Consider the following 23,266-nt stretch of genomic DNA (forward strand, 5'->3'; position numbering starts at 1 on the left):
CAGACCTGGTCAACCTGCCTGACAAGAGGAGGGATTCCAGACCTGGTCAACCTGCCTGACAAGAGGAGTGTTCCCAGACCTGGTCAACCTGCCTGACAAGAGGAGAGTTCCCAGACCTGGTCAACCTGCCTGACAAGGTGAGAGATTCCAGACCTGGTCAACCTGCCAGACAAGAGGAGAGTTCCCAGACCTGGTCAACCTGCCTGACAAGAGGAGAGATTCCAGACCTGGTCAACCTGCCTGACAAGAGGCGAGATTCCAGACCTGGTCAACCTGCCTGACAAGAGGAGAGAGATTCCAGACCTGGTGAACCTGCCTGACAAGGGGAGAGATTCCAGACCTGGTCAACCTGCCTGACAAGGGGAGAGATTCAAGACCTGATCAACCTGCCTGACAAGAGGAGAGTTCCGAGACCTGGTCAACCTGCCTGACAAGAGGAGAGATTCCAGACCTGGTCAACCTGCCTGACAAGAGGAGAGTTCCCAGACCTGGTCAACCTGCCTGACAAAAGGAGAGAGATTCCAGACCTGGTCAACCTGCCTGACAAGAGGAGTGTTCCCATACCTGGTCAACCTGCCTGACAAGGGGAGGGATTCCAGACCTGGTCAACCTGCCTGACAAGAGGAAAGATTCCAGACCTGGTCAACCTGCCTGACAAGAGGAGTGTTCCCAGACCTGGTCAACCTGCCTGACAAGAGGAGTGTTCCCAGACCTGGTCAACCTGCCTGACAAGAGAGATTCCAGACCTGGTTAACCTGCCTGACAAGAGGAGAGATTCCAGACCTGGTCAACCTGCCTGACAAGAGGAGAGTTCCCAGACCTGGTCAACCTGCCTGACAAGAGGAGAGATTCCAGACCTGGTTAACCTGCCTGACAAGAGGAGAGTTCCCAGACCTGGTCAACCTGCCTGACAAGAGGAGAGATTCGAGACCTGGTCAACCTGCCTGACAAGAGGAAAGTTCCCAGACCTGGTCAACCTGCCTGACAAGGTGAGAGATTCCAGACCTGGTCAACCTGCCTGACAAGAGCAGAGATTCCAGACCTGGTCAACCTGCCTGACAAGAGGAGAGTTCCCAGACCTGGTCAACCTGCCTGACAAGAGGAGAGTTCCCAGACCTGGTCAACCTGCCTGACAAGAGGAGAGATCCCAGACCTGGTCAACCTGCCAGACAAGAGGAGAGATTCCAGACCTGGTCAACCTGCCTGACAAGAGGAGTGTTCCCAGACCTGGTCAACCTGCCTGACAAGGAGAGAGTTCCAAGACCTGGTCAACCTGCCTGACAAGAGGAGAGATTCCAGACCTGGTCAACCTGCCTGACAAGAGGAGGGATTCCAGACCTGGTCAACCAGCCTGACAAGAGGAGGGATTCCAGACCTGGTCAACCTGCCTGACAAGAGGAGACTTCCCAGACCTGGTCAACCTGCCTGACAAGGAGAGAGTTCCCAGACCTGGTCAACCTGCCTGACAAGAGGAGAGATTCCAGACCTGGTCAACCTGCCTGACAAGAGGAGTGATTCCAGACCTGGTCAACCTGCCTAATAAGGAGAGAGTTCCCAGGCCTGGTCAACCTGCCTGACAAGGAGAGAGTTCCCAGACCTAGTCAACCTGCCTGACAAGAGGAGAGATTCCAGACCTGGTCAACCTGCCTGACAAGAGGAGAGATTCCAGACCTGGTCAACCTGCCTGACAAGAGGAGGGATTCCAGACCTGGTCAACCTGCCTGACAAGAGGAGAGTTCCCAGACCTGGTCAACCTGCCTGACAAGAGGAGAGATTCCAGACCTGGTCAACCTGCCTGACAAGAGGAGGGATTCCAGACCTGGTCAACCTGCCTGACAAGAGGAGAGCTCCCAGACCTGGTCAACCTGCCTGACAAAAGGAGAGAGATTCCAGACCTGGTCAACCTGCCTGACAAAAGGAGAGAGCTCCCAGACCTGGTCAACCTGCCTGACAAGAGGAGGGATTCCAGACCTGGTCAACCTGCCTGACAAGGGGAGAGATCCCAGACCAGGGCCCACTTGCACGAAGCGATCTTAGCGCTACAACTATTGTAAGCCTATGTTAAAGTATGGGAGTTACGATCATCTTAGCGCTAAGATCGCTTTGTGCAAGTGGGCCCTGGTCAGCCTGCCAGACGAGAGGAGGGATTCCAGACCTGGTCAACCTGCCTGACAAGAGGAGAGTTCCCAGACCTGGTCAACATGCCTGACAAGGGGAGAGATTCCAGACCTAGCCAACCTGCCTGACAAGGGGAGAGATTCCAGAAGAATCCATGAAGTGTGAATTTTATATATGACGTCACATAAGTTTGTGAAGAGGTGCATTTCGAGTTGAACGGGAGCATGAGGATGAAATGTATACTTACTGCTGTTAAAATGAAGTTTATGGAACAGTTATGGAAATACCCCGATGCAAGAACCCTCCCATGGCACTAGCAAATTGGGAATATCAACGTTTTATGAATGTGTTGCTTGTGTTTAGATAATCGCAAACCAATTCGGACGATGTGGAATGGACTGGTAGGAATTGAACGGAGTGCTCTGAAACTTGTGTGTTTTTGTTTTAATTTTCAACGTCAGGGTGTGTTATATTTGGAGTTTGTGATTTGTCGTGTGTGCTGTAATACTTTTCTTGACTGGTGTTTCTTGTCACCTGATAGGACCTACTGTATGACCTAATGCCATCTTCATTTCTGTTCCCCGTCCTTCCTCATGTGCTTCCGCTTCTCAGCCGAGAATGCACGGATAAGGTCAGCCAACTCAGAAACCGGAATAGTAATTTCGTCTACGTGTATTTTCTTGTCCCCGATGACCAATCGGTAAAACAGGTAGGCAAGTTTTTTGGTATTTTTTAATTTAAGTTCCTTACCTTTTTATGTCTTATTTTTTTAAAAGCTAGATTAATTTTATTTGTCTTACCATTGAACATTTTCAGCGCCTATTAATTTAATGTTTTTCATTTTAGATTTGCTGTGTCTTGGTTTCTCAAAATCTTGGGAGGTTTTTTTTTCCAATACGATAGTGAATCGGGTTTTAGTTTGGGATTGATCAGGGGCAGTCGCTTTGATCTGAGGGGCGGCCTCATTTAAGCAGGGTAGATCGAGTCTACAACATTGTTTTCATTCGCAATTGTCTTGGCGCTAGATCCCTGTCATTTCCGAAAACAAGGCATGAAAGTCAATATCGCTCAATAAATCAATTTCGTTCACCTCAGTAATTTTACAGAATTCATTTTCTTCATTTGCATTATTAGTATTGATAGATAGCCATTCCGTATCCAAGTCACCGTAAGGACAATCCATTTTGTTTCATGTAGCAGCTAGACGACATTAAACACCAGAACCAAAGCATTTATTTATTTATAAGTCAGATGAAATGTTACAAGAAAAGGCAAAAATACTAAATCAATTATACTGCTGATAAATGCAGGGATTAAAAAGAAAATAGAAAAACGAGTTGATGGTATACACCGACTGAGAATTCGGGGAAAACCCCGAAAATAAGTTCTGGTAAATTATTCACATCGTGTGAACTTTTCTGTCCGTATCAGATCACATGACTAGCCCTTCAGCCAATCAGCATGAAAGAAACAGTGTAAACTTTAAAGTATCAAATTGTACGTTAGTAACCTCAATCACTTTTTTTTCTTAGTGGGAAGACTTTGCAATCACCATGAAAAGCGGAAAAGCAGATCTACATCTTCAATACTCAACCCAAATAATCCTGTCCAACAAGTACACATTTGAACAATTTAACAAATACACTTACCAAGCCTGAATCCCCTGTCAGTATGGGTCATCTTCACACAGACATCTCTGTTGCCAGATGCACGAACACCATCAAGTAAAGATGCTATCAATGCATCTCTGAAAACAAAAAATATTAAGTAAAATCACATGCACATGTATGGGAATTGAAAATGACCTTCTCATAGTCAACAACTGCATTTACTTTACAGGTGAAATAGTACCATGTCTGGTGCGGAAAACAGACACCCAATAGAGTACAAGATTAAAACAGAAAGTTCCATGCCTCTGATCCAGGGATTTATTTAGGCCTGGTCAGGGGCCAGTATTCAGCCCCAAGTCTGCAACAAATATCAGTAAAAATTCCCAAACTGGAATGATAAATTTCCAAATTATATCAGGAAAAGAGGGAGTAACTTTGAAACAGAGTCTTATAACGTTTACTCCATAAAGTTACAGTCATAAATACTTTCAGATTAATGAAATCACTTCTGTGTTTGGGAAAACATATGCTCAACATTGTACAAGACATATCTTTGAAAAGAAAATCTCATGCCTCCAGCCAACCTAATAAAGAAGTTGTTAGCACTTCCAGCCTAATGACTTGAACCTTCAATCTCAGCCAGAAAACATTGAACTGAAAGCATATGTCATTACAAATGTAGAGTCACTGCAGCACATTGTAAATACACTCTGAACTATTCTGCTTGCATGAATGTGTGAATAACCTTGACACATTGCAAGTGTAGAAGAAAGTGCTTAAATGTTATTAATCACTGAAAATGGTTTTGTATCATGTTCATTCATGTTTTGGCAATAGGTTTCTGATGACACTGACCTTCACGGTGGTCATCAAAGCTCTTCTCTTCCCCTCTTACAGGGGGACACTTCATCATAATGGGGCATTAGATTGAAACAATGGATTCTGATACAGCTGACAGATTACAAGTTACTGACCCTTTTTCAGTTATTTTCAGATCTTCAAAACAAAACGTAATTCTCATTGGCAGCTTAATGATGATCTTTTTATTAGAACCTACCGATCTGTTGAAAGATAGTATCGTATGGCACCTTTCACATACTCCACAGAAAATTTTTGTGGATTCTCTTGGTCACGAACAATTGCAAAAATCTGAAAATAAATATAAAAACAATTTGGTATTTAGGGATGAAGAAGAGGTTGCATATTTGATACAAGTTGTACATGATCTATTTAGTGAATTTAACCTTCTTGGCAGGTCACTTGAAATCTTATCACTTCAATGCAGAATCCTAAGGATGATATGTACTAAGTTTTAAGTGGCGATACCTTTTTTTTAATAAATCACCATTAGAGAGCATTAGGCCACGTATATAAGTTATTCCCATGTGCTAAACAATACATATAAACCAAACATAAAATTAAAAAATGTTTTTGCATTTTTTAACATAACAAAAAATATTGCATGTGTAGCATTGTATAACTGCATTAAATTTCTGCTATTCATAGACACACATGACTTCACTTGCTTGATAACTGTGTTAGAACCTACACTGAAACGTCGCTCCTAATTGTAATAAAGAAGTTGTTCATCCATATATCTTATCCTTACTTACTCATAGACCATGTCTTGTAAAATGTGAAAATGACCCAAGGACATTAATACCAAATTCAATTAAGGTAATGTGAAATGAGTAACTTTGCTGTAGGTTATAATGAAAGGGCCCACATGATATATATATAAATGATACACATGACTTATAAAAAGTCTTCACACTGGCCTTAAGGATGACATGTAAGAGATTTTCAATGTGTGGCCCAATGCACCCAAAGAAAGACAAGTACTAACAGAAAGTGATTCTCAAGGTATCAATTAAAATCACATAAACAGAACATATAATATGAGTGTCTGTGACACACAATATTAACAACACAAGTGCAGACATTATAATATTTCCTTAGCGAGAGTGAGAGAAATATTACAACTTCTGCGCAATTGTCGTAAATATAGTACCACATGGATATGATATCTTATTTTTTACTATAGCAAATATAATTTTTTGAAAACGAAAAGTGGCTAACCTTAATCTGTATACACTAAGAAAACAGTGCAAAGCTGTTTGGTATTTTGAATAAGAATAACAAAAATATCATGACTGCAAAGTTTTGAAAGTTTCACCAATATCAAAGTGTAGCAGGGATGAATTCAGTGATTACATATTGTGTACTTAGGTGTATATCTAATCATTTTAATATTATTTCAGGTTCTAGTGATCTGGAAGACGACGACTTGTTCATATGTAGGTAAGTTGCAATCAGTTGTCAGTCCGGCAGCCTCTTGTCTTTGTGTTTACAGCACAGATCTCAAGCTCCTTCCCAGCATGTGACACCTTCGCCAGGATGGGTGTGGCCATTAAAAGAATTTTGAACCCTTTAACCCCAAATGTGGTGACATTTGTACTTTTGTTTAAGTCTTTGAGAATCATAGTGAATTTTTAAAAGGTTTACAGCTTATCATGTTTCCCAGATGAATTTACCTTTTTATTTAATTGATCAGATTGGTTCGAGACTGCAGACGAATGGAAAATCAACCAACTTCCCCCTTACATTCTTACTATGTTAATTATATGATAGTTATAATGAAACAGAAATTCAAATTGACAAACAAAGAAAAGTATTCTGCGTCACAGCATTCATTACTTGTTTGTAAACATAACGGTCAGTCAGCTGCGAGTTCAACTCCAAGCATGGTTGCCACCTATCACAGTGGAAGTTTTGACTGGTGGCAGTGATAGAATAGATTGCTCTGCGAATGGGCTATCGCTGTGAGGAGCTTGCACAGATCTGTGTCACAGGGCTGGTTCATTTTAGGCTTAAGGGTATTAGATCTAATTGGGTTCATCTATTTTTGTATCAATGTTTTGGTATCTTAACAACAGCCCAGGCCAAGCTTTTCCAGTTGATTGGAACTCTTTCAAACATACATGTCATTCACCCTGTTACTAATTAGTTGCACCACACTGTCACTGCATGATGACTTTACTCAAGATTTAGAGTTATCCAACTCAAAGCTTAGTGCTTACACATTTGGTTATATCACATTGCATATAACACACATAAATAATTTCATGATCACCATAATGTAAGAATATACGCATCTTCCATTTTACTTGTATGAATTGGTGTATTGTTTGTTTTCTATGTTTAATCTGGTCAATATGATTTGTTGTCAACACTTTGAGAACAATGTTATGGTTACAATGACCTCCCTAGTGTAAAGTATCATTTGGTACTGCAGTTTCTAAGATGTAAGACATCTACACAATAAGTCACATGGGCCTTCTGTCCTGGTTAGCTAACATTTTGACTTACATCACACAGTGGTTTACAAGTGACAACATTGTATGTTGCTGGGTCCCTCTCAACAAAACATGTTTCTGTGAGACACAGGGTACGTCTAACTGAGTCTGTATGGCGAGGAGTTAGCTTTTGCACAGTAAATTCTGTGTATGATGTCAGAGCTTCATCAGTGCTGAAATAAAAGCAAAATATCCCCAATTATAAGAGATTGTTGAATACAATTTGAATTCCTCATGTGGTATGTGTTGTCAGGTCAGGTGAGCTAATAGATCATGTGTAATGCCAGCCTAAATGTAACTCATTACAAACTTAACAGCAGAAGAATGGACGAGCTAGTTCAGATATTCAACACAACACAACATCTCACTGACCTCACTACAGACCTTAATACTGACCAAAGGGGCTTGTTATCAAACTCAACTTTCTTTTTGAGCAACTGCTCATAAACCAAATTCCATCTAAATGTTGTCGTTAGAATTTTAAAAGCAGATGAAGCCCATGTTTTGTGACCACTAAACACATCTTTTTCACTAAACGCATTCAGGTTAGATACATTCATATATCAGAAAGTTATGAGCGTGGCATATAACTTACTATGTTTATGTGTGACATTACATGTACCGATATTAGTATTGACCTGTGTTTGTTGAGTCATCTTTCCCAATCTGGCATGCTTCAGTCCAGTCATTTGCTGATCATTGACATGGACTCAAAGGTAGCCTACTCATTAGCATCGAGATGATCAAAACTGTAGAGCAGTCATCATATGTTTAACATGAGTCACATTAAATATTGATGGAATTTCAGTGAGTGTGAGAGTTTGGAAGGTGTATTGAACTGCAAATGGTGTAAAAAGTTGTAAAATCAAATGTATTGAGAGAATTGGACTTGGTTCTTTACTCAGAATGCAAACATTCAAGCAAATCCTTTGAGTTTTTGAGAACCTACATGGTATTACATAACTAATTCCACTTGTCTCAAATACTTTCTGTGAATATAAAGAAAGTCCTTCCTTGATGTATTAAGGATCAGGAATATTAGGTCAATTTTTATATACTTATCCTGCATTACATATTGCACATTGCTCTTACAAACGAGTGAACTACTAGGCTACCCCACTGACCCTTAGGTCTAAAAAAAATTAGAAAAATTAATGACATATTTAACTTATCCTGAATTACATATTGCATATTGTTCTTACTAACCAAGTCCTACCTAGAAATGAGTGGCGATCTAGTTGCGTCTTCGGGACTCTTTTGCCCAACATGACCTCTGTGACATCCAGGGTCGGAAGACACGCCCCCTATATGTCATTATCTCTTCTTGGTTACCAACGAAGGACATAAAAGACAGTCACTAACCTGATTTCTGAAGAATCTATCCTTTCAAGCCCAGGTGTTGGAAGGCACACACCCAATATGGCATTATTGCCTTCAAATGTCCCTCAGGACTGATGGTTGGGCTTGGAGAAAGATGTCTGTCATAGGAGGGCCCTTGGGTAATGCAGGATAAGTATATAAAATAAACATAATACCCTGATTATGGAATACGTTTAACTTATCCTGCATTACACATTGCACTTTATCTGACGGAAGGTGGCTTGTGCAATACCTTCAGTCCAGTGCTAGGATAGCTGTCACGTGTCAAGGCATCATAGAGTGGTCCTGTAGGTTGGGCTGGCCCGAGGTGGTTAGTCTCTGCTGCTCTTCGGCAGCAGGCATCTGCAACAGTAGCACATGTGAACGGCCTGACAACTTTCAGTTCTCTCAAGGAGACCTAGGTTCATTGTTGGATAACCGAGTCCAGAATTGGCGACCCAGTAAAATGGAACCGAAACCAAGAGCTTAGATAAACTGGGAATGCTTACTACAACTCCTCCCCTCCTCAAATCTGTGAACAGTCTGATCGGGGGGGGGGGGGGGGGGGGGGGGGGATGGGGGGGTGGTAGGCTGCATTGCTGGCTACTGTCGTTTTTTTGGCATGGCCATCTGCTGAGTGACCACCAATGGCCCAAAACTATGTACGGCATCCACATCTTCCACGGACATATCATAGGAGCTCATGTAGACAGTGGTAGAGCTCCAGAAGCACCCCCTGCATAATGGACTGGATGGAGCTCATGTAGACAGTGGTAGAGCTCCAGAAGCACCCCCTGCATAATGGACTGGATGGAACAATTTCTGTGGAAAGCCATGGTTTGAAGCCTGCGCCCAGATCTCATCGGGGCTGCTGGCCCTGGGCTGCTCCAATCCTGCTGTGTCATAAGCCTACAGGATTGTGGCTCTTAGCCAGAAGGAGATGATGATCCTGGATAATCTCTCCTTTATAAGTGAACTTCATGGTTAGACCAAGTTCTGGGGTATGCACCATGACCCTTTCCACAAAAGGAGTCCTTCCTGTCATGTCGTTCCTTGGCTGTTTTGGTGAAGTCCCGACGTAGCTGGTAAGCGTCTGAATGGACACTGAAATGGTCTTTCATCGGTAAGCGTCTGAATGGACACTGAAATGGTCTTTCATCGCCCTAAGGGTAGAAAGTGTGGCTTTTCTGTCCTCTGTTCTCTCCACTTGCTCAGCGACTGGGGCCATGGCGTTGATAAATAGAGTTGATGATGTCCATGGTTGGTTGATCAAGATCGCTTCAAAACGTGGATCCCATGTAGAAGCGGACAGGTGATCCTGTCTCCTTAGTAGAGTCAGACACTGCAAAAAAAATCCATCTATACAAGCTTGCATATCCTTTGGAATGATGATATTTCCAAAGCATATACAAGATTGGAATGATGATATATACAAAAATATACAAGTTTGTATATACAACATATACAAAAATATACAAATTTGTATATATGGTGTATCCAAATTTGTTTTCTTTGTATATATTGGTAAAGGGAGATAATTGTTATGTATTTGTGTGTAATTATTATATGTGCGAATTGAAGTGTTTTAAGTTGAGAACTGTGTTTCTTTGTATGTTGGTAAAGGGGGATAATTGCAATGTATTGTTCTATAATTGTTTTGTATGTGCAAAATAGTATCAGCAAGTTACAAAAAAACTGATAAAGTGGCGTGTAACATTACTGGGATGTTTAATTAATACTCCACACTGTTAGCGGGAGTACATACTCTCCTTGCAATGATATTGACGGGTAAGCGATTGAGGGGTCTGGTACTTTTCCTGGCGCGGTGCTTGGTATGTGAGTAGACTTTATGGTCAAATGCACAGAGAGGATAAGCTGTCGGGGGTGATTACATTGGCGGTGACTTCTGTATTGAAAGTGTTGAAATCGATTTGTGCTGAGCTTGGATTCGTTTGTACGGGGAGGCCGCGATGCTCTCATGCACATGGGAGATTAGCCAACAGAGTGGATTGCACAGAGGATGAAAACTATTTTATTATTAATTTAAAGTGTTGAATTTGGTTTGTTCTGAGCTGTCGGTTTAATTGTAGGGTATACATTGTTATAATGTCAAATCTCGGCGGAATGCGGAAGATCGCGTTTTTTAAAACGGCAGTCCTTGTAAAAATCCTCTTCAAAATATAATCAAAGATTTTTTTTTAAAATACTCAGAAAATATTGTATTGCCGGGAGAACCGTGGCAGATTGTCCTGTTTTTGAGCAGAGCTATCAGCATCAAACATGCCTTTATTATTATTCCTAACACAATCATGGGATCTTAAGTTTCCGGACATCATACGTTTTCTATCACAGAAATTGTTAATACTCCAATAATGACTTTTTTAATGGTAAAGTTGTCTTTTATAAGTGAACGAGATGTTTTACAGTTGTTCATGTGAAAAAACTATGAATGTGTATTCAGCGTCCGAAAACCCATAACACGGGGATTTATGTTGTATTAATGTCTTATGTTTTACAAAAGATAAGTAAGTACAGAGGTAAGCTTTTCTCAATATGCTTCAACAAGGGAAAAAGGACATTGCACGTTTATGGCAGTATTGCTCCAAGGTGGCAGCGGCATCCACTAATGCCTACATCCACTAATGCCTACAGTCTACAATAAACAAAGTCATGCACCAGTGATTTTCAACAACACCTGCTATCAGTGCTACCCAACCTCTAACTGGACAAGTCCACTTTAGTGGAATAATGCCTATAGGCGACAAAAGACAGAAAATTGTATGAAGTCACTTTTTATGTCACATTGCCATAACACTAACAGTAATAATTTATTTCTGCATCATTGCATTAGTTCTTATAGTATACACCAGCAGATATTTGCTGATTTCAAAGAAATCTAATATTGGAAGAGTTCATTCCTAGCATGGGTATGGTTTTTTTTCATTTTGTAGGCATTATTCCACACTGCTTTATTGTTTTGTAGGCAATAGTAACTGAAGGCAAAAGTGGACGTAGTCATTATTGGCTGGAACCCAGGTGGCCGGGTGCGCGGAAGCTATTCCCGATTTTTTAAAAGTACTGATTTAACTGCAATTTGAATGCATCCGCCATCTTTGATTATTTGACTTAAGCCACTGTTACATTTGTTGGTATGAATATTGTCCAAACGGTACGAAATTGCTTAAAATGCAATCAAATGTTTACAAACATTTCTGGGGGCTCAGCCTAATATCGTTAGCAAAGTCAACAAACTACGACCGTAAATGTAATGTACAACAGGCGCAAGAAAATTTAAAAAATTCTTACAAATACAAATGATAAGAAGTCGAATATGAATACTTATACTTGTACTTTTTGGAACAAAAAATTGACACATTGACGTACATGTATTCAGATTAAATTGATATTTTCTTTACTGTAAAAAATCTTCAACAGTGAGATACTCACAAGCAATCATATAATATATCGCAACTGATAGTTCTTAACAATCAGACCATCAACATTATGACGGTATCATCGTGGTATTTGAAGTTAAAAAAATGATAACACATGTCAGCAGTCAAGTAGAGTTATACACGGCATCTTGACAATGAACAAAAAGAAGAAGAAGAAGAAGAAGAGTTTATTAAAGTGTCACTATTGAAACAACCAACCATTTCGGCTTACGAGACAAAATACACATCACACCCCCATAGAAGTACCAAGAACACAAACATCCGCAAATTCAGTCACTAACCCACCCACATATATTATGTTACACGCCACGCCACGCCACGCCACGCCACGCCACGCCACGCCACGCCACGCCACGCCTAAGGGATTCCATACTCGGTATTGACCCATGACAGATCCTTCTTCATGTCAGGGAATGGGTTTTTGGATGGTGGTCAGCAGACACGTCTTGCCTTAGGGAAGGCTGCTGTACTGTCCAGCTTCTTCATGTATGTCTCATCTGCGAGCCTCTTTGCCATCTGCAGTTCCGTTGACTCGTAGTTCTTTGGTCGTACTGTTAAAAATCTGTATGCCGTCTTCGTCATTGTTACTTTCCTCGGAGGACATCAACTGAGCTATCTTTAACGCGTCCTCGTACCTCTGTTTCTTCTGGACGGGATGGCGTATCCCGAGGACTCTTCTGAAGAAGGACAACAACTTTACTTACAATTGCATTTCAAATTTATAATGCATATGCAAGTATATCCATGTATATGCTCATGAGCAAAAGAGGGAAATATGTTAAAATCAAATTCAAATTTATTCCGATAACCCTTAAGCAACATGTCAGTATTATAGCTTGATGTATTAGAACAACACTATTTGTGAATGGCAGGTAGTACTGGTAGTGTTGGGTATGCTTACCCTTTTTGAAGATTCACTCTTTGTAATCAAACGGATTACACCACACTCTAAGTAAACAATCTCATGTAACCCTTAATTAGTTAATTAATCTTGTTAACCTGCAGTATACTCTATCACTTAGTACTGCCTTAACGATGATTAATCCCTTGTCAGTTATTGGTGAGTGATCAATTAATGTCTGGAGAAAGGGATTAGCCTTAGTCACAATAAATTAACATTCCTCACTGCAACACAAGAGATTATCGATCATTATGCCTTAATAAGAAAGTGAGAAAGATAAAGTTTGAATGATACATAACGGGCTGTGCCTGCATTTTATAGCCTGCAAGAGGATTAATTTCAATTATACAGAATATTCAACTGCTAAGTATATGATAAAGTGTTGAAGTAGCATTAGATATGTTTGAGATTACAGTTTTCAATTAATTGTATTATGTACCTTGCTGTCTTTGAGAGAGTCAGTGTCTGTATTGGTCTAATTGGTATTCACTCCCTGGGACGCAAATATTGGTTACTAGCATTGTATTGTGAGCAGCCGGATGCGTAAATAATATGTAATATATTTCCGTATTATATTTTATAGTACTTGTTGTTTTCATATTGTTTTAACCGAGAGAACGAAGATTATTTTGAAAAACCACAACAACATGCATATGTTCTAGCAAAAGGAAACTTAATAAATATTCATTTTGCTTAATTTCTACTTTGGAAAACTTAGTCGGCGCTCTGAAAGCTTGACGCGCATGGTTGGATGCAAACCAAATGTTTAATTCTCGCAAATTAAGACACCAACGGCGATATGGGAGCATATATCTAATATCATTCAATACAGAATAATACATCAAGATGGCAGTTTCAATGTAAAGATTAAGTTTTTCTAAAGATATGGAAAATAAATCTTGATAACTGTTTTTAATCTTTGATCTTTTGGAAAAGATCTGACTGACGCATTCTACATTAAAAGTGACAGGTACGTGATTTACATCCTTAAAATATAAAATAACACAGTGATACAATTATAAGTGAGGGTTGTGATTTATTTAGGAACAAAGTCAGTATTTGGGGATTTAACTTGCGCTTTCCGACATTATGCGTATTTCTCATGATTAAGAAAACAATGTAATTCATTTATTTATACGAAGTACGAATGCATCAATACTACATCAGCGGACTAAGTACCCAGTTTGCTGAATGTTATTTCGCGAATACACAAATTGCATAACACATTCCCTGAGGACAAACCCAAATGGCCCGTCCCTTTGTGATAGGTGTTAATTAGAGAATGTATTGCCACCATATTATGTCCCGTCACTTTTATGACATGTAATGAACCTAGTCAGTCCCTGGGTCTGTAACAACAACATTGGTCTTATTCAATCAAAGTAACAAAAATGTTACGTAATTCGTATTAAAAAAAGACTGAAAAAATATAACATGAATATAATTGCCCTTTTCGGGATAATATAATATTGGGAAAATATACTTAAAAGTACATGATTAAAGAATTTCAGAATCAACTGTTTCTTGTATTTATGGCCGACTTCACACAAAAACTGAAAAATTAAACATATGTTTATAAAGCTATAATTACATGCATGACACCTAAATTAACATGAAATAATAATGTTGGTCATGTTTGTTAATTTGTACATTTCGTTGTTATTGGTATCCTGAGGATGTTGTAATTATACACGTGTTCAAATCTTATTTGACATAGAATACATGAACTGGTTGAGTGACTTTCTTCCATCAGTGTGAAAGGATTGCCCAAACATAAACTCTAAATCCTTTGTCAGACTACTAACAAATCACTCCCAATCACCTCTGATAACAAACTGTTACATTTAATATCCCCAAGCACAAAAAACCATTATGCTCATGGAGTAATTATCAGAAACCCAAATAATATCCTGTCTACATGGCCACACCCGGTGATTGTTAAGACATTCAGACAATATGGCAGTCTGTATTCATTTCTTATATCCCAAAAGTCCCCACCAAGCTTCATTATATACAAAATTGTATCAAATAATACATATATACATTAAAACAGAACAAAAACGATTGGTCAACAGTTTGCAGCGGTCGATGGAAAGGTGTTCAATTACTAAGAAAAGCTATTTACATTTAATACTTAATACGTGACTTAAAATATGAATTAATTCTTAAGTTATTACATTAGTGCAAATCCGCCCGAACGTAGGATGTACATGGACTGATTTCAAGATGTTTTCCATCTTGTAAAAAGGTGTAATGGCTTTGTCTATAAATTTTCTCGTGGCCTGTACCCCTTATCGCCCCACAAATAGTCCGTATAGTCCGAATTGAGTGAGTGAGTTTAAATTTAACGTCTCATCGGCATTATTTCAGCGTCCGAAATGAATCTTAGTGTAAACATTCTAGGATTAATTCTTGTTCTTGGTAGAATTATCCAAAATATGGGCATTATATGCTTGAACATAACTTCTAACGATTAATGTGAAAGGAGTTATTTAACTTAGTCTGTCTTACAGACCCTGATACAAATATATATCAAATAATGCCCATGCAAGTCTATAATGTTTGGCAAGTCTAGATCACTGCAGTATCTGAAAATGAAGAGAGTCACTGGGCTCCTTTTTATTATATTTTTATTAAGATAACTGAACAACTGTTTTTTTATGTACGATATGTTCATTTCAGAGACTAGATTTTAGTCTATTATTTAACTGAGTGAGTGAGTATGGTTCACGGCGGTGGACACCAGAAAGGTATCTAAGACTTCTAACTATAAGGCAATTAATCAAAGGGCTTTCCTTTTTAACTCTATCGTCAATATCAGAATCTGACTGAAATACAATGTATTATTCCCAAAGTCATAAATATTAATTCCTTTCATTTTAAGATTAGGTTTTGCACTTGGGAAGACTTTAACGTGAAATAGAAAATTATCTGTTTTCTCTGGATTCAATTTTACTTGCTTTCATCCTTTTGGTAATTTTCTCCAAATCGGCATTAATATTTTACGCAGTAGTATTTGGAATTGTCCATTTGGGGAATTGTCTGGACCCAACCGCCAACACGGTAAACCGAAATTCCAATGTGAATAATATGTACAATAGTTTGTTGGCTTGACATGCAAGACTGCATAATTTTAGTTATAATGTAAAAGTCATAGTAATATTAAATTATATTTTAAAAAATCATTAATGTATTTGACATGGAAGACGATTCGACACACATTGTATTTTATAATAATGCACAATTTTGAATGCTTTAAACCTGTTGCATTAAAAATACTGGATTTGATGTTGTCATATAGTGAATCAATATGTGTCTAGTCTTCCAAATGTTCTATTGCGAACACATATAGTGTCAGCGCTCATGATCGCCATATCTCTGAATGAATGAAAATATCATCATTAATAAACTCACCTGAGCACACTGTGTGTTCTGAAGACAAATCGCTGTAAGGCATCCTGCACGGCTTCGTTCACGTTCACCCTCAAATGTACGATAGAAATCTGCGATTGTGTTCAATGTTAGAATGCATTTTTGTGACAGGCGTTCGTTTATTTGTCAAAATTCCACTAATTCATAAATCACCTCGCCTCTTCTCCAGTTGCTCACACTCTCAACTGATGTAGCTGCCTTGATTAACTGGAGTCCGGATGTAACTCATTACAAACTCTGTTAATTATGCTAATCGAGGAAGTGCATTATACTGGATGACAAACTTAGTAATCCTTTCACACCAATGATCCTTGTTCACAATGAACGCATGTCAATTGACTAAACAAACATCCCTTAAGTAGAAGTATCACAATGGACGGTTTGTACAACTGTTTGTCAAACAATATCACCCAATATTTTATATTTAGAATCACCATTACATGAAATCAATCACAGAAACATATATATTTAATTTTACTTTGAAAACTCCAGAACTAATGTCGTGAACGTAATATAATAGGAATTTATTCCAACAAAGTATTTCCTATATATGTTTCCTTGTACAATTTTAAATTCATGGATTTTTTATCTATTATTTTGCAATGATCGTGACAATCGCTAAAAGGCTACTCTCTTGCTATTCCGTTTATTGGTTATTCTAGTTTAGACAGCGACAGCCTCTCGTTATACAAACAGTGCTTTACTAACCCCGATTTATTTAAGACAGTGTCAGTCATTCGCTATACAGTGTTTTTTCTAACCCCGATTTAGTTAAGACTGCGGCAGCCTTTCCCCATACAAACAGTGCTTTTCTAACCCCGACCTAGTTAAAACAGCGGCAGCCTTTCGTTATGCAAACAGTGCTTTTTCTAACCCCAATTAAGTTTATACAGCGGCAGCCTTTCGTTATACAAACAGTGCTTTTTCTAACCGCGATCTAATTAAGACAGCGGTATTATTTACATTATCTGTTACTAAAATCTGCACAAATGTTCTATTTCTTATGTAAAATGCTGTCAACTTAAAGAAATACAAATTATTTCATAACACTCCAAATATAGTTGCCATAATGAAAATAGTATTAACGTATTATTGTCACGTGCAATAATACTCTTCGGTAACATTGTAACATATTTAACATATTTTCAAACCCCAGGAATACCTCTTACGGACTCAGAAAATTCAATGAAGCAGTGGTAAAATCTATCCATATATACAAAATTGTATAGTTTTGGATATACCAACTATACAAATTTGTATATTTTGGAAATACCAAATATACAAAATTGTATATTTTGTATATATTGGAATTTTCCCTTGTGAGAGATGCCAGTGTGAGGAGAACGTGGTCCCTCAGGTTCCCCAACTGCTTCAGTTGCCAGGACAGTACAGACTGTAATTGCTATTTCTCATCTGTAGGGTATTCACCCAAATGCGCGTCCATGGCTGCAAAGGAGGATGCCAAAGCTGACATGTGGAGAAATGTCTTCCTTAATTTCCCATCTAGGGACAATATCTGGTGACCTGTGACCTTGAAGGATCCAACTCTAGAGGGACGGCACATTTTCCGTGTACACCTGGCGATCTTGGCGGTGGTCAGAAGGAAGTGGAAAGACTGTCTAACCCCAAGAAATCCTTGTCCAGGTTAACCAATGCCTCTTGGATGAATGTGTCTGGTGGCAGAGTGATGGACTCTAGGCTCCCACCCTCCAAGTGACACGCTTCTGGGTGTCTGCGCCTTGCGTGGATGATGCCTGCCGTCAGTAGAAAGTCAGCTATCCTTGGTACAACTTCTGAAAAACTGAGGCGGCCGTCCGGTACCTCTTCTTCATTGTCTAGCTCCGAAGATGGTTCACTCTCTAGAACGAAGGACCCCGAATTCCAAGAGTGACGGGTAGTAGAAGCTTAACCAAGTGCTGCCTTGAGGTGGAGGTGCTATGAGGTGATTACCTATGAGATCCATGCAAGCACCTGACAGGGAAGAGGCTGTGTCTGGCAGAGGAGTGTCTGTGCCTTGCATTCTTGCTAGCAACTACCTCAGCAAACAAGGTATGAAATTTTTCCAATGAGGTCTAGCCCCCAGGCGGGAGGAAGTGCTTCTACTTGAGGCTTCACTAGAAGCGCCACTGCTTTAAGCACAGGCATCTTGACAGACATGGGAGTCTTAGTCTTGGGCTCAATCGTCCTATCATTACGGGGCGATGAAGCAGGAAAGGTCAGATATCCTGCGACAAGCCTGTTGTTGTTTTCTTTTGTTAACTGCTCTGAGTTAGGCAAGAAAGTCTGCGTCGGAAAGATAGACACTTGCTGGATGGGAGACACTGACTCTTGCGATCCGAACAGCGTAGATGAGGGTCCTTCGCCAATTTCTTACCTTTACAGAGATCTCACTTGGCAGAAAACATCTGTAACATGGGAATACATGCTAAACCCCATAAACACTTTAAAAGCCTGCTCAAGTCTAGCCATTTAAACTGTGATGTGAAAATTGAGCGAGTTAAACCATATTTCACAAGGTAAATAGGTTTGATTACACAACAATATGAAGGAAAACCGCAACTAAAGGTAAAAAACATTCATATTAAACATGTGTCTCGCTGATGAGAAACATTCATGACAAAGTCAACTAGGGAAAAAATGGCTGCCAACATGAACACCACAAGCCGCGGTAGAAGCAGGGAAATTAATCCCATGCGTAGAAAACACTGAATACCCAACTCTGCCGAGATGAAAAGGATGGATAACACACCAAACGAACTCAGAGCAGTTTGAAACGCAAGCATCGAAGGATGGATTCTTCTGAAATCATGTAAGTGACATATAAGGGGAGTGTCTTCTGACACCTGATGTCACGGAGGTCATGTTGGGCAAAAGAGTACTGAAGACGCTACTAGATCGCCATTCATTTCCAGGTAGGACTTCGTTAGTAAGAACAATATGCAATATGTAATTCAGGATAAGTTAAATATATCATTAATTTTTTAGACTTAAGGGTCAGTGGGGTAGCCTAGTCGTTCACAGTGAATACCCAGGTTCGATTCCCCACAAGGGTACAATACCGTATATCGTTGTGTACAAGGCGAGGGTTTTTTTACCTAGAATTAGGGGGCTTTTAAGGGGGGTCGTCTTATACACAGGGTTGAAGAGTTTTGATGTTTTTCCCCCCAACACAGATATTACTGTGAGCACATAACACTAGAAATACCATGTCAACAAATCCGTAATGAAGTATGCAAACTAATCATGTAATTTACACTGTCTGGTCATAAAAAAGTGTTCATTACATATCTGGACTTATGTTTGTATTCTATTTTATTAATTTTATTCAATATTGTTTACATTCATTTCGGCAAAATCGTATGTGAAGTGATCGGAAGATCGCACAACTCACCGTTATTTACAGCCAAACATGGTCAGATAACCGCTACTGACACCTTGAAACGAACTTTAGTGGATAGAGAATGGATATATATATCATAAATGCCATACATTGACTCAATGAAAGTCATATTTATTGCAGTTTGACTATCATATGTCAACATAAAGTTTTTTTCGCTATCATGAACACAGGAGCATCGACAGTGATTGTTCCATACCAAAAAAATCTGGCGATAGCAACCAGATGTACCAAAGTGCTTATGCTTATTGTTATTAATTTATTTCAAATATATACAGTAAAGCTGCAACTAAAATAACATGATATTGAAACAAATTATTCCTGATAAAATAATAGTTTCACATACAATTCTTCCGATCATTCAAAAGTTATATTATTGGGTAATTTTTAACCGAATCACCGGTAGATTCCGAGAAACGCGTGCACAGCTGATGGTTGCTTCCAGCTTAGATAACGAGACAATACACAAGATAATCTTAATCTCTGCATATAAAACAAAGCCTAGCAGAACAGGAAATACAATGTAATTGGTAAATCATCATGTCTAGTGATGTTTTATCTCAAATTTCAAATTGTATTGACCCAGTTTAATTGTTATGATCCCTTTGTTTCCCTGAAGGGATACGATGTAATTTTTATCTGTGGAAGACGAACAGGTTATTATTGCAAATGTAGGGATCGTTTATGCACTTGTGATGTGCTTCATTCCGAGTCGCTTTACAGACGGGGTATAAAAATTAGCATAGATTTTTAGGCTTTTACAGGGGAGTCGCCTTATACGTGGGGTCGCTTTATAGTTGGCGATATACAGTATGTGAAGCCCATTTGTGGTGTCCCCCGCCGTGATATTGTTGGAATATTGCTAAAAACTGAGTAAAACCATACTCATTCACCCACTAACTTAGAGATTTGGTGGTATATTTGCTGGACTGAGCAATATATAGCTCTTTGTCATGATTCTCATGGAACTTTGGAATCCAGCACATAAAAAGAATGGACATGTCTTCTGTTTTAGAGTCAAGTCAAACTTTGATAGTACTGATGCATGGTTATGGCACATTTCTTGCTCAGTCAACATACTGGCATTATATGGTGTATTTTCTGATAAACAATCAACGCACGCAGGATATTGCACACTCTTACATAATGTTGTATTATCAACTTTGTATTATTTGAGTGAGTGAGTGAGTGAGTGAGTGAGTGAGTGAGTGAGTGAGCGAGCGAGTATGGTTTGTTGCTGCTTGTAGCAATATTCCAGCAACATCACGGTGGGGGACACCAGAAATGGGTTTCACACATTGTACCCATGTTGGGAATCGAACCCGGGTCTTCTGCGTGACGAGTGGACGCTTTAACCACTAGGCTACCCGACCGACCTGTATTATTTTGAAGTTGTTACAGAGACATGATAAAGTGATAATACAATGTATAATCCCAAATAGCTTTTAATTGTTGTTTGTTGGGTTTTTTCAATGCATCTTAGCATAGTGAGTTGCCTGCTAGCCTAGCAACCAGTTGTTACGTGGCTGACTGGCCTGTTTTTACCCTGTTCCCTACAGTTTATCACATGTTTTACAAAAAGCTGAATGCTGACATTGACCTTTGACTTAATTTTGACCTAAGACTTTTCAAAGCAGTGCCCCATCCTAGAGAAGGTATATACCAAGTTTAATGATACAAGCATTAATACTTTTTGAGGATGTGTATCCACAAACTTAAACTTTTGTGAATGTTTTCTATTTTGTCATCTTGAACACCTCACTGTATTTGCCAGAGAATGTTTCATGGGAAATTTGAAAGATATGGAAGTCCATGGAAGAATAATCTCTTTATGCCAAAGTCCAACAAAACCTCCAAACAGTCCCATTTCATAGGGCTGCTGTATACTTACTTCAGAACTTTATATTAAAAGAAGACACAGGCTTCTCCCTTTCCTACTTTTCAAGAACTATGTTATAAATAGTGAAAAAGTCTTAATAAAGAAACAGTTGCATACTATAGGGAGGGGAAAAAAATAATTTGTGTTCAATTATGGGAAATTGTATTCAATTGCTTGGTCATTTGGACCTTCTGGTTAAATTTTGATTATTTCAAACCAAAAACAACTAGTACATACATCAACAGTATGTATATTGTGTAACGCTGCTTCAAAAGGAGGACTGTACAACCTGTATTTTCCTAGTCTGTTCAGCTGAAACTGTTCAAAAGTTATTGGTTCCTTCCTCTGTTTGATGGCGACGCCCACACAAGTAGCGCCTGCTTCTGACACACATTTCATGAGTTCATCCTTTTGTTCGAGTGCAAATAAATGCTGCAATAAAGAGCTACAGTGAGTAGGATTTACCATTCATTTATCACCGAAAGGATTATGTACTGCAGAACGCTGTTGAGCGTGTAAGCACCGATATAGAAACAACTAGATATTCTACAACTAGATATGAATGCTGTATGTGCACAGGTGATTAATGTTCATTCAACTGTAAATGATGTCTCCGATATATACATGACACTCTTAGAAACAGAATTGAATTATTTGTGAACATAATGCCACCCATAAGAATATACATGATCTGAAATTTTAGATGTAGATATGTTCACATATCAAATGAAATTGTTAAGTTTACATAAATTTGATATTTAATACTTATCCTGTCTCACATAATGCATTTTGTCTCTTGTTTTTCCCAAACCAAGAAGGGGAAACTTTGCTTGCAAACGCAACTTTTTGCAACTTGAAACATGTCACCCAAAGTACAGTTAGACGAGACAATCCTGAGAGGGGTACAAGGTGGGTAATACATCTTGTGAGACAGGGTCAGTTTTAATATTACATTTAATGTAAAATTAACCAGTTTTTACTTATCCTGTCTCACACTATGCATACCTTAAGGATAGATGGAGGTCGATTCAACCACTAACATCTGGTAGTGGAAATATAAGCCTCTCACATGCATCACACAAATAGATTTACATCAGTAAATGATGTAAACTCAATAGGTATCCAGCACAAATTTCGATGAAATAAATTTACATCAAATAACTGGTGTACTTAATTAGACACCTGTGCTTATGACTTTATAATTCTCAGTTGAGAATAATCATGTACACAAAAGAAATGCATCATCGTCAATCAAGAGTTCAATGTAGATTCTTCAGTGTACAGCATTAACGTATGTGGAGGAAAATTCATCTTTATTGATGGGACGCCGTCAAGTACCAACAGGCCAAATCGGTGAGGGCCAATAACGTCTTTGACGAAGACATCTCGTAGGTATAGTGACCAGCAAAAACAGACTCAAGCTGTCATAAGTATTGCTCCTGGATGCTAGTGACAGGGCTATAACAGTGAAGAGCCCATGTAGAAGCTAGCACATCTCATGCGTCTTACCGATACCGGGAAGTAGTAATTTCACAGCAGCATAAACCCGGAAAATGGTAGAACGATTCAAACAGCGACTGTTGTGGATGAGACCTCGTGTCATTGGTGACATTGGAATAAACAGAAAACAGTGGCTTCCAATTACGGCAAAGCTCTTCATAGTCCTGAATGGACAAAGTGCCAATACCCACTGATCTGCTGATCCGACAAACAATGTTAGTGGTGGAATGGTAAACATTCAATCATGTTGACCAGTAGA

At 39.1% G+C, this 23,266-nt stretch overlaps 1 protein-coding gene across 1 annotated transcript in view; it reads right to left on the reverse strand.

The window, feature by feature from the left end:
• Positions 1-23,266, reverse strand: part of LOC124150126 (dnaJ homolog subfamily C member 13-like) — a 592,425-nt gene that overhangs the window by 528,723 nt on the left and 40,436 nt on the right. Inside the window, exons 8-11 of the mRNA XM_046522050.2 lie at positions 21,797-21,939; positions 7,098-7,257; positions 4,786-4,877; positions 3,768-3,865 (exon numbers count right to left, since the gene is read on the reverse strand). Coding sequence (XP_046378006.2) covers positions 3,768-3,865; positions 4,786-4,877; positions 7,098-7,257; positions 21,797-21,939 — 493 coding nt within the window. The remainder of the gene's footprint in view (positions 1-3,767; positions 3,866-4,785; positions 4,878-7,097; positions 7,258-21,796; positions 21,940-23,266) is intronic.

Source organism: Haliotis rufescens, unplaced genomic scaffold, assembly GCF_023055435.1.
Source record: "Haliotis rufescens isolate VD_foot unplaced genomic scaffold, xgHalRufe1.0.p SCAF_4, whole genome shotgun sequence".
Taxonomy (NCBI): domain Eukaryota; kingdom Metazoa; phylum Mollusca; class Gastropoda; order Lepetellida; family Haliotidae; genus Haliotis; species Haliotis rufescens.